The sequence below is a fragment of the Dendropsophus ebraccatus genome, chromosome 5, assembly GCF_027789765.1.
Source record: "Dendropsophus ebraccatus isolate aDenEbr1 chromosome 5, aDenEbr1.pat, whole genome shotgun sequence".
NCBI lineage: Eukaryota > Metazoa > Chordata > Amphibia > Anura > Hylidae > Dendropsophus > Dendropsophus ebraccatus.
The window spans coordinates 57,490,653-57,503,352 of record NC_091458.1 but is presented as its reverse complement, the minus strand read 5'-3'; the positions used below and the strand labels follow the sequence as shown (position 1 = coordinate 57,503,352).

The following is a 12,700-nucleotide window of genomic DNA, read 5'->3' as shown; positions in this document are numbered from 1 at the left end:
CGCACAAAACTGTGATGACAAATTCAAACCTGAATGCATCTGTAGATTTAATATCCAATATTACAACAACAGCATCGAAATCTGGTTCTGTTTTAGCTTTACATTTTTATTACATACTGGGTTTTTTTAGATGATAAATTGGTTTATCCAAAGTTAGGGCAATGTGTAAGACATGAATATAACAATAATAATAACTTAATAAGTAAACCGTTAAAACGTGTAAAAATGGGCATTCATATTGTCGAATTAAGGTGTCTATACATATTAGATGAACCTCAGCCAAACGTGTTCATTTCAGCGGCAATAGCTCACTATAATGTGTACAGTGATATCCCATCTGACCCCTGACAGCAGATGCCAGCGGAAAAAATGATGGAGCAAGTTGCATTACAACATGCCTGATCCTTTGTTCTCATTGGAGATAAGCTGCTGCCAGAGGTGTCTGGTAGTGGTTTATTCACCTCTCTTCATTGAAAACACACGCACACTCAGCCATGCTAAGCCTACATGCGTATGGAGGTGGGTGTAGAAAAATCACAATATCTCATCATCATTTTGAACATTTTGGAATAAATTTAAAATAAGATACTTATGTGCCGCATGTTGATGGCTTGTTTCATTACATAAGAAGTAGAAAATATGATAATTTTTTAGTATTGATATTTTGGACCTCATTATTGAAAAAAGAAGCAATAAAATAAGAAATGATGGTGAAATACAACATTGTTTTTCTGTTTTTTCAAAATATACATTTAAAAGAAGAAAATCAATTATTCATCCCTTCAAAACTAACAAAATGATCTGACCTGATAGTGTAACGATTAGTGTGGTCAATGCTGATAACTTACTAGTTGCAGTAGAAGTGTTAATAGTAGATAGACAGAGCACAGTGTAATTATGTAACAATTGCATTTTTATGCATTTCTCCATTGTTTCCCATGTTCTTTTCCATTGTTTTTTTTTTTTTTTAGCAGCTCCGTTTAAAATGACGTCCGTTATTTTGAGTCTAAAATAACGGACGTCATTTAGCTGTCTGGCCTTCCCTTCCCTTCCGGCTGTTGTTACATTACACTAATTTGGATTACTAATTGGCCTTTGGCTGTGGCTTAACTGAAAAGTCCATTGAATTAAATAGTAGAAACGGAGAAAGAACAGCGACAAAAGAAAAACTGTGTGTGAATAACTAATAAAAAATGTCAGTTTGCAAAAGACATCTGAAAATAATTGTCATGATCATTATTTTAACGTCTGCGGTGAAAACGTCTGTTATTCAATACATTGTGTGCATTGGACGTCCGTCTTTTTATTGACTTCAATGCATTGCCATTGCAGTCATTTAAATCGCGGCAATAACAGACGTTATTTTAAATTTCAAAATCTTCCACCTTTTCTCTATTTTTGATGTGTGAACATAGCCTAAAGGAGAGGGTTCTTCTTTCAAGTTGGAATATACAGCGTACACTGATGTAATTAAATACTGATGTACTAATAGGTAGTGCGTCAGCTTTGGTACATGTCCCCCAATGTTTTCCAAGAAAAGAAGTTCTTCTTAGGAAGAATGGGCTAAAGGTGAAGACACATTTGTGGCTCATCTGAAAAATAATTAGTGACAAATTATAAAAAAACTTTCCACTACGTGCCAGAGTGAGGTCATAGGCATCCAATGTAGCATCCGATGGTAATGTTGGGCTCAAAGCTAAATATATTGCAACATACAAGCAATTTGGGAACAATTATATAAAGCATTGCTCTTTAAAGGACAACTCCCACAAAAATTTTTTTTTGCTCATTTAACACACATTACAAAGTTATATAACTTTGTAATGTGGTTAAATACCCGGCCTGGCCCCCTTCCCCCACTTTCGGACCCCCGACCCCCCACCCCGGAAGTTAAGGAATGTATACATTACCTATTACGATCGTCACGGTCCTCTTCTCCGGGGCGGCATCTGGTGACGACGACGTCAGAGCCGAGGGGCGGTCCGGGTCTTCTTCCTCCTCGGCGTCTTCATGCAAAGTGAATGGGGATGAAAAGGCTGCTGGTGCACATGCGCACCAGCAGCCTTTTCATTGGCTGGAGCGCATCACATGGCTTCCAGCTTGCTCAGCCCTGATTGGCTGAGCTTGCTGGAAGCCATGTGATGCGCTCCAGCCAATGAAAAGGCTGCCGGTGCGCAAGCGCACTGGCAGCCTTTTCCATCCCCTGGACCCGGAAGTTGGAGACATCGCTGGATGGCGGAAGGCGGCGACGGAGAGGCGGACGGCGGGCGAATCGAGTGGCGATCGTCACCGGAGAGATGGTGAGTATGGTGTCTGTGTTTTTTTTTTTTTTGGGGTCCCGCGGGAGTTGTCCTTTAATAGTGATATGTATAGGTAATGATAAAACGTATGGAGAACTGATGTAGCATCCTCCAACATATATAATGTATTGTCATCCAGGAAGTGCACAGGCTAAATAGATGTATACCTTTAGGAGTGATGGGGTTAAAGCACATGGCAGACCACAGGACATCAAAGATAATGTGCTGGTCATGACACATCTGTATCTTATTTAGTAAGAATATGGTGCTAATTGTTCACATATGACAGTGCTGAACCCTGTTCAGAGCAGTTTGTTGCATTAACCCATTCACAGCTTGACACTATAGGTCCCTACTTAACTCTTTCAATACCAAGCTATCTTATGTAACGGAAAAGGTAATGCACACTGCTTGTGTCTTTAGGATTCGCCTTGTTGAGTCTTATAGATAATGTCATTACATGGACAAAGCATAATTTACAAAACTCTGCTTAAAAAGGAAGTAAATCTCGCAATGAACTGGTTAAACTTAGACGGATACTGGGAATGTGCACTGGTCAACAGGTCTGAAGTAAATGTAAATTACAACTGGTATGTCTGAGAGTCTATGCTGGTGTACAAGCTGATCCTCTCAGCACTGACAGACTCCAATGGGGTGTCAATTATAACAACTTTACATATAGCATTAAATTAATAGTCTAGGTACTGAAATGAGTATTTCGGACACCATAATATACACATCATATAGATAAGAACAGCTGAGAAACGTAGGATGTTTGCATCTTTAACTTTAATGTCAGGTCATGCGTATTTTTGCACAATATGAACCATTACACTTTTCTGATATTTCCTGTCTGAAAATATTCTTGATACTGTATATCTTGCCCAATACATAGTATGCAATGAAAAACTGGTTGTAGGAAAGATCATATCCTTAAAACAGCAAGAAACGGGTACTTGAATTACATTTTTGGTAGCAATTTAAAAAAAATAAAAATAAAAACAAACACACACTTATTGTATATACTGTACAATATCAATAAATATGTATACTCTATCTATCTATTTATCCATCTATCTATTTATTATATATACATAGACCAGATAGACCACTGCATTTAAAGCAAAGTGGTGGTCGGTAACCTAGACAATGAGACGCATATCAGGAGAGGGAGGCAAGTTTGCTTAATTATTCTATTTATAAAAATATTTAACTTGAAGAGTCCTAGGAAAATATTAGTTGATATGAGAATAGCCCTTTAAAAAACTTGAAAAGAACAATAAGATAGATAGATAGATAGATAGATAGGATAGATTGAAGAATGATATTAAAGAAATGTATTCAGTAAATATATAGGAAATTTGTTAAAATTGACTATCTAATTAATTATCTATTAAATTTAGAAGCTAGCTGTATTTTTAAATATGATTTTACATGAATCAAAGCTATGACATTCTCCTCAGTGTATGTCACTAGTTCATCATACTAGTGTGTAATAATAAGTAGCCTATCTTGGTTCAGTATGAATACATTTCATATAAAAAGACTACACTGGGTTTGTAGTTCAGATGTGAACAAGTACACAGCAAGTGTGAGAGCCTCACATCTGCTCGCTCATATCCATTATAAGATTACAACTTTCATGTAAAGTGGATCACCATTGCTCTCTTTAATAATGACAGGTTATTAAATTACCTAAAGTGAGCGCATCACTGAAACATGTTTTTTAACTGTTACTATTTTAATTTTTTTAATTACCTTTTTTTGTACATTGTTAGAGGGGTGACCTCGGCTGTTTTTAACAGAATTTAGAGATATGCTTTACAGCAAGCCCCATGGACACAAGTCCAATGGTCTGGAGATTATCCTATTCACTAGAATAAAAGCATTCCCTAGGGATGCTCTGTAACCTTTGCAATGGTCATTCTGCAGAGAGTGGGAGGCTGAGCTGTGAGCTTCAGCTATTGTTAATGATATCCTATCTATATGCTGGTGTCACCTTTCACTGTATTCCTGTATGTGATCATAAGAAGGACACTGATAGAAAGTAATCTGTACACCAACCACTATGGCCATCCCTGAGGCTTCCACAGGGATTGTCACCCAACTTTCCTCTAATGCTAAATCCCAAGCCTGCTATTTGGTAAGGTAATGGAAATAAGATGTATAACTTTATAACAAGAAAGATTTTCTATTTGAGAATTTAGAGAAGGTGGCAATCCCTGGGGAGCTAGAATGGATGTCATACTGGACAACACACTGCTTTTAGGGTACATTCACACTGAGTAAAACAGGTGGAAATTCCGAGCAGAATCCCCGCCGTGGACTCCGCCCAGAATTCCCCCTGCCTCAGTGTCTCAATGTGATGTATAGCGTGCCTCCGCTCTCCACTCCAAACAATTTACATGTCAGTTCTGTGAGTGGAGAGCGGCAGAGGTGGGATTCCAAGTGGAGTCCGCGGCAGGGGTTCCACTCAGAATTTCTGCCTGTTTTACGCCTGTGTGAATGTACCCTAAGGCTTCGATTTATTTATTTTTTTATTGTGGGACGGATTATTTATATAAGGACTGTGACTTGGATAGGTCACATGTTACACATGCATACCAGAGGGAGTAGACATGAACAGCACATTTCATGGTTAATCTACAATATTCAAGTTGCATGTCTTTAAGGCACTTTACATCTTTTCTATAGGGCTTGCGCTACCATATACATATATAAAAATAGCATATTTTATTTACATCGGTAACCAAAATAAGTATTACTTACTAGGTGCACATAATGTCAGGTGACGCTTGTCTAAACCTTTTTATTGCCTCGGTGCATCTAAAATGCACAAGGAAGTCATTATTAGTTAAATCCTATTGTTTTGTGTATAGAGCTTCTGTGCAAACCTATGTTCAAGTACTTGAAAGTCTCGTTGTTCCTTTCCCCGTTGTCTGATTTTTTTGGAGCAGTAATAATATTCATTTTATCCTGTTTATACAAGATTCATCTTTGTGGATAGCTCTGCAGCCTGGGTGTATGTGTATACATATCTGTATATTCTACAACTGACATCTGCATAGCAATGTGTCTATTTCCCAAAGTGTATCTAACTAGTCCAATGCTATTTCCAAGCGTTACTGGCAGCTTGTCCTGATCAGGGGATTTGGGGACACAAACGTCTAGGAATCTCTTCGGGAAGCAAAGAGTTATCTTTTCATCATCTGGTTAGGATTTGCTATGGTAGACTCTTTCATAACTAGGCATATTTACCATGCTGCTCTCCTACACATCACGCTGTCACTATCAGACAATGTCATTTTTCTGGATAGTACTTATGCTTGCAGTTACATTTGTTTGTAGAGAAATAATAAATTCTGCATACATAGACAACATGGTGTAATGTTTGTGAGTAAATGATGAGGTGTCCGAAAGATTTAAGGGGCTGCAGTGATTTTTTGGTAAAGGCCCCTGTACCCCCTCAGTGGCGCCTAAGGGGTCTGATGCCGCCTCTTTGTTACTTTTTTCTTGATGGGCAGTCTGTTTCAGCCTTCCGTTCACTGTGCATCTGTGCCTGCAGGGCTAAAATCTGGAACCCATAATGTCCAGCAACGTTTATACTACCTTTCCATGATGGATTGGTTTTGACTGAAGGAAAGAGGGAGGGGGGCGGTAAAGGAGCTATTTAAAATCAAGGAAGAAGAGAAAAGTCATGAATCCCTCCCACCAAGTTATTCAGTTTGGGCGCTCCAATCAGATGAAGCACCAGGCCAATTTCTTGTGAAATCCCTCCTTAACATCCAAAAATGAGGAGTGAAAGAAAAAAAAGGGAAGGATTGGAGCATTATTCGGGAAGCCTGCTAAGTTCAGGAGCACACACTCTGTGTGAGGCAGCTGGGAGGTACAACTGAATACCAGTTGTGCTGGCACTGCCACCTAGCCTTTCACATTTTTGTTCCATATTGAATACAGACTGTTGCTTCTACCACTTTAAAAGGTCCTGGCAACGATAAGACAGCATCCCCTTGTTGGCTCCTGGGGGAGGATCACAAATAGGGCTGAGGCAGCAGGGACCAGTGCATACAAGATGAAAGAAGAAGGAGCATGCCCTGACTCCCCTGAAGGCAGCCTGGTAACCAGCGAAGAAGAGGCTGAGCGCCAACAGAGGAAGGCCATACGTAAGCGCACAGTGCTGGTAGGCAAAGGTGGCGAGGGGAGGGTGCCTCTTTCACCTCCGTGCAAGCGTAACAAAAGGAGCCCCCAAATAGATACGTTTGAGGATGTACACACACAGAGAATCATTGCCAACGTGAGAGAGCGGCAGCGCACACAGTCCCTAAATGATGCTTTTGCAGAGCTCAGAAAGATCATTCCTACCTTGCCATCCGATAAGCTAAGCAAAATACAGACCCTGAAGCTGGCTTCTCGCTATATTGATTTTCTGTACCAGGTCTTGCAGAGTGATGAGCTGGACCACAAGATTGCCAGTTGTAACTACCTTGCCCATGAAAGACTCAGCTATGCCTTCTCTGTGTGGAGAATGGAAGGTGCCTGGTCCATGTCTACATCCCACTGAACCCACCATTGATGCTTCTCTTGTCTGCTGTTAAAGAAGGTACGTGGATATCGGAAAGCATGTCGCGTTTTATTATGAAGTTGGCATCAGATACAGATTCCTTAGAAATACATTATATTGAGGTGGAATAATTTAGGCTACCTGAATATATAAGATGACCTGGTGTTTTTTAATATCTATTATGAGCTATCAGAGTATTACGTGCTTGTGCCTTGAACAACAGGAGTACGCATGGCTTTCTCATGAATCCAAATAATCCAGATTCCATAAAATTTAACCTAATTCTTTAAATACTGCTGTTAACAGGCATATGCTATCCCACTGTTAGTATCTGCACTCTCCAGCTGTGTTAAGCCCACCTAACGTTAGTGATATACGAGCTTCCTAGCAGCACTCTGAGTCTTGCAGGAGCACATGTCACTTATACCTTTGCCATATGAACTTGCAGCTAAACAGAAAGGGACGTCATGTGCTCCTGTTGTAAATTAGACAATGCCACGGTCGGGCTAACCTAGGCCACATTATCACTTTTCATGGCTAATCATGTCTCCAGTGCAGAGCCCAGGAACAAGCACTTCCTTCATTACATTATCCAGGCTGATTGAATTGTACAACCAGTAACCATTTTACCACATTAGCTGTAGGAAAGGTGCACGGTGCATCGTCTACATTTTACAGCCCACTAACATAACATGACACATGGGAATGGTTCACTAGGTAATATTGGAACACAGAATACCTGTGTCATGACTACAATTCTATATTGTACTACATACATTTTACATGCAACAAGCACTGTTAACCATCATCCTCCTACCTTTCCTGGATATTAAATAACATATTATTCATTATTGCAAAAGACACATCTCTGGTCTTAGGTCCTATGAGTAATGAAAATGACCTTTAAATAAAAGGTATTCTTATTTCTCATCCTTGGTGATTTATCCAAGCCACATTCCCCAGTAGATAACACTTTCTATCTCATTTTCACTTGATAAGAATGAATGCAATTCAATATTAAAAACTACATGATATCTATATGATCCACCTATATGACATCTACAAGACAACAGCCAATCAGAAGCTTTGCTTATTTCGTACATTTGAAACTTTATGGAATCTTTCTAATGTTTTTAAGTATCCAACATTGGTTTAACTTTAATATTATCATATTCACTATATTATGGCAGACGACACTAAATAAGTCCAGTAGAACTGTGTATTTTATGTTCAGTCCCACTTCACTGTTAAATACGTCTTAGTAGAAGCGTAAGGAAACCCCACGAGATGACAGAGCTCACATGATCTCTACAGCTCGCTTGCTTCTCACGTTGTCTGTTTAACATAGATTATTTATCTTGTGTTGACAAGACCAATATCAAAGCTGCAAGCCGCCATATGGACAGAAAGCTATCCAGCTTACGTGTTTTGTAGTATAGAGTTTATTTCCCGTTTTTCCATTTGGGATTTTGTAATATAAACATGGTTTTTCAGTCTCCGAACACACGAGGGTCTTCAGCGTACGACAATGTGGAATTTTGTTGTATTAACAACCTTGTTACAGAATACATAATGTGACTGGGCTTACATCATTATGGCTTCATATGCTAAAGTAATCACTTTACTATCCTATGATATACACTCAGTAAGTAATAAAGTGTTTATATTCCCTGAAGTCGTATCATAAACTGTTAAAAATCGGAGGCAGTGGAATTGGAGTCAAGTGTTCTGAAGCCAAATAGCCATGGCTTGTCATTACCCATGACTGTACCACATGCTACAATCAGGGCAGGTGTTTTGGAGATTTTGGTAGAAGTTCAGCAGATGTGTCAGCATCCGAATGTAAGGAAAGTTTCAGTATGATATTTAGATTTGTTTTATAAACAAATGGCATAATAATATACATAACCTAATAAATGCTGGCACTGGTGATAATAATAACAATACAGCACGTTAGTGATAATGCAATTTTATTACTACTAAAACAACTACAAACACTAATACTTTTACCTTTGATTCTATTACTATTTCTAATAATACTATTTTTTACTATTATTATTACCATCATAATTTCATAATGTATATATAGTGTCTTTAATGGTACTAATACCATGCAAATACCATTAGTTCTACTTATAATTTGGGAAAATGGGCCATGGATACTATTAACTAAAGTTCTACTTTTAAAACCACTATTACAACTAACACCAACCAAGGCAATATTAATGATACTGTTATTAGCATAGCCTTTCGTCTATGACACACACTACTTCTAATAATAAGACTTAAAGTGAAGGCGCCATATATGTCAATATGCCATAATAGAATTCTAACACCAATGACACCACTTATTTTACCTTTAATATTACTGTTAGTAGGAACCCAATTGTATTACTTCCACTCCTACTATTACCAATAAAACAACTAATATTAATAAATGTGTCATTAATACCACAAACCTAAAAAATGAATAGTACTACTACTGTCAATACTGTTTTGACCATCACCACTACTTATAGTACCATAACCTATGAATTAGTACATGTTATCCTTAATATGACTACTAAGTATACAAATAATACCTTTAATATTAGTACAACCATTGATCCTACTAATAACTATAAATAATAATAGAAATACTAATACTTTACCTTCTACTTCAATAATCATATTCAGTTATTGTCTATTAAATGGACTTGCATCCTCTTCTACTTTTACAGGTACTTCTCTAGATGTGTCAGCTGTAAAGCTGTGTGTTTCCCCTGGCATACCTTGTAATGGTATATGATATATGATTTGGAGTTCACCATGGGGTAGGGGTTTTATTAGACACATCCATATACAGAGACAAATGTCAGAATCATGTTTGTTTCATTAACACTTGACCTGTCTGCTCCTGCTGGGACCTTTAGCAAATCAAGGAGCAAATGAGCTACAGGCTGTGTTCTTTTGAAGGGGCTTTCAGGAAGTGCAGGGCATAGCACTCTATGTATAAGGTGTCAGACGTTGTCAATCTTGTTTGGAAAGAAAGACAATGGGTGACTTTTTATTTACACAAGAGAGCTATAAAAGGATTGGGGAAGGTAACCGTCTTAATTTAAGAATTTATGTTTTATTTTATTTCCATAAACACAGCAAAATTGGATTATTATGCAATATAGTGTTTGATGAGCAAATGTTGCATTATTGAAAAAAAAATTTTTTTTTATATATATATATATATATATATATATATATATATTATGCCATTTAGAACAAATACACTGGAGCTGTAGTTATGCTCTTTTTCACCTGGGACGAGGTTGCTTGTTGGCGCACCTCTTGTCACCAAAAATCGGGGGGCACATGTCCTTCCCACTGGTCCATGGCTTCCCTATAGAAGCCCAATACAGTCATTAATAAGGTATTGTAAATACAAAAATTGCTTAGTGATCTGTATTGTTAAAGAATGTAAATGTTATTCCCACCTATTAACCTATTAAGAAAACAGAATACTTAAAAATATTAGTCCCTTAACAGATATAGTTTATATGCAACTAAGCCCTTTACAGCACTGGCAGCCATTTTGAACTGAATGGGTTAAATAGAATAGCCAAGCGATCTATTGTAGCTATAGAACAGTGGCAGGTCATGCAGCCTTCTCAGCTGTCAAGTAAAGTCAGCCTTCATTTCTATAAGAATCCTGCCTATTCGGTCGTCTGCACAAGTACTTGTACTCGCTGACAAAATCTGGCAATAGACAGTAAAAACCTGGCCATGACATGCAGCCTGTTATGAGGATTAGTGTTCCTCCCTTTTGCTGATTTACACAGAGGAATTCCGTCTATTTATGAGGATTCTTTCTTTCCTGTTATAGATCAGTTTTCATCTTCCTGCACTGATCAAGGGAATTGCTGTATGGGAGCATTAGTAGAATCAGGGGGGGTTCTGCAATGGAAAATCTTCAGGGTCACAGCCGATGTAATAAGATTTAATTGGAACATAAAGACTGATTTCAGGCTAAAGTTTCTTGATTACTGTCTTACAAAATTCTTAAGGGAACTATGTTTTTCCCAAGTCTGACAATAGTACTGACTATACTGTATACCGTGTCTTCCGAAATCTCTTTTTCTTGTTCCTTGCCATCACTTGTTGCCGGCTTGATACAGTTGTCTCTCATGAAGGTATAGTATAGATGTTCAGGGTAAAGCAGATGTCTCCATGATCTGTTACAGATCATTGCATTATATGGCTTTCCAGGTTGTTCACCAGTAGCATGACCGAGGCAGGTGACACTTATAACATTATCACATTAAGCATTCTAATTACATTCATTGCTGTAATTATCTAATTATTATGTAATTTATCTAATTTTATTTATATCTGAAAATATACTGAACATATAAACTATAAAGGAAATCACCTCTCATTGAACATTGTAAGATAGGAAAAAGCACCTTACAGTGTGATATACATGTATGTATACAGTCATGTATAATGCATGGTGTAGTGAATGCTATTCATTACATATAGTTTAGCACATAAAACATAAGAGAACTGTAACTTTTATTAGAAAAATCCTGCACTACTGTGCCTCTATCTGCTGTCCAAGGACCTCCTTACTTACTGGTTCTGTTGTTATACAGGTGTTTCCTGTTCAAATGCACATATGAATAATTTATGATAAAAAAAGAAAACATACGGAAAATATAAAAAATATCAGATATAATAAGGGGATCAAAATAATTGTGTAAAAATATGGAAGCGCATTGTGTGTTGTCTATATCTAGACGAGAGAGGGAGCGAAAGATCAATCATATGTTAAATAGATGATAGGATAAATAGAAAAATAAGATGAATAGATGATAGAATGAAGATAGATAGATAGATAGATAATACAGACAAATTCATGATAAGATACATAAGTTTAAGATCAATAGAGAAATAAAATGTAGATAGATAGACAGATAGTACAATATAGATAGGTAGGAAGATAGATAGGAAAAATAAATTATTTATAAATAGACAATGGAATATAAATGATTTATATCAGATACAGTATAAATAACATATATAGAATATTGGAGGGTAGATAGGTAGGTATACAGTACAGTATACACAAATTGAATATGAATGGGCAGCTAGAAAGATAGATAGATAGATAGATAGGTGATAGATCCAGTTTAACAGACTAGTTCAGGTTTTTCATAAACATTGCAGTTAAAAAAGAGCGCCAGTGTTTTGCCTCTGACCTACTGTAAGTGAATACAGATTGTATCTGCAGGGATCAGATGACTCTTGTAATGTAGCAGTTGTGCAGCCATGTCTTATACAAACTCACAACATGAACAAGTTATACAAAATATACTAACCCTAACCCCTGTCAGTGCTGACAATATCAAAGAGACAACGTACTGAGTAGCTGTGAGAAGCGTCGTGTCGTGAGGGCACGTCCTGCTCAGTGTGTACAGTAAATGGGAAAGACTTTGCCAAGTTGTGAGAAAAATGAAAAACGGGAAAAACAAAGGAGCTTCAATAAATAGGTGTATTTTTCTTATTATCAGTTTACCTTTCAGCAGACAACAGAAGGCAAATTTATGACATCTCCCCCGAATTTGGATCTAGTAACTGATTCGTAACAATTCAGTCCACTATTCCCAGATTCACTTCAGCGGTGTCACTTTCACAAAAGCAAACATCTTAACTAGATTATGGAAATTCAATTACATATCATACATTTGTGGCCTGTTCTACAGTGCCCAAAAGGATAGAAGAGAAATGTATAGCAGTAACCAGAATATATGACCGCCATTGTTTGCTTCTATAGTTAACTAATGAAACTATTAAATTAGTAATCCAA

At 37.4% G+C, this 12,700-nt stretch overlaps 1 protein-coding gene across 1 annotated transcript in view; it reads left to right on the top strand.

Annotated features, from left to right (window-relative positions):
* The first annotated feature begins 6,084 nt into the window (after window positions 1–6,084).
* The window catches only part of LOC138792623 (twist-related protein 2-like), a 37,248-nt gene continuing 30,632 nt past the window's right edge, over window positions 6,085–12,700 (top strand). Inside the window, exon 1 of the mRNA XM_069970261.1 lies at window positions 6,085–6,900. Coding sequence (XP_069826362.1) covers window positions 6,373–6,861 — 489 coding nt within the window. The 5' untranslated portion in view covers window positions 6,085–6,372 and the 3' untranslated portion in view covers window positions 6,862–6,900. The remainder of the gene's footprint in view (window positions 6,901–12,700) is intronic.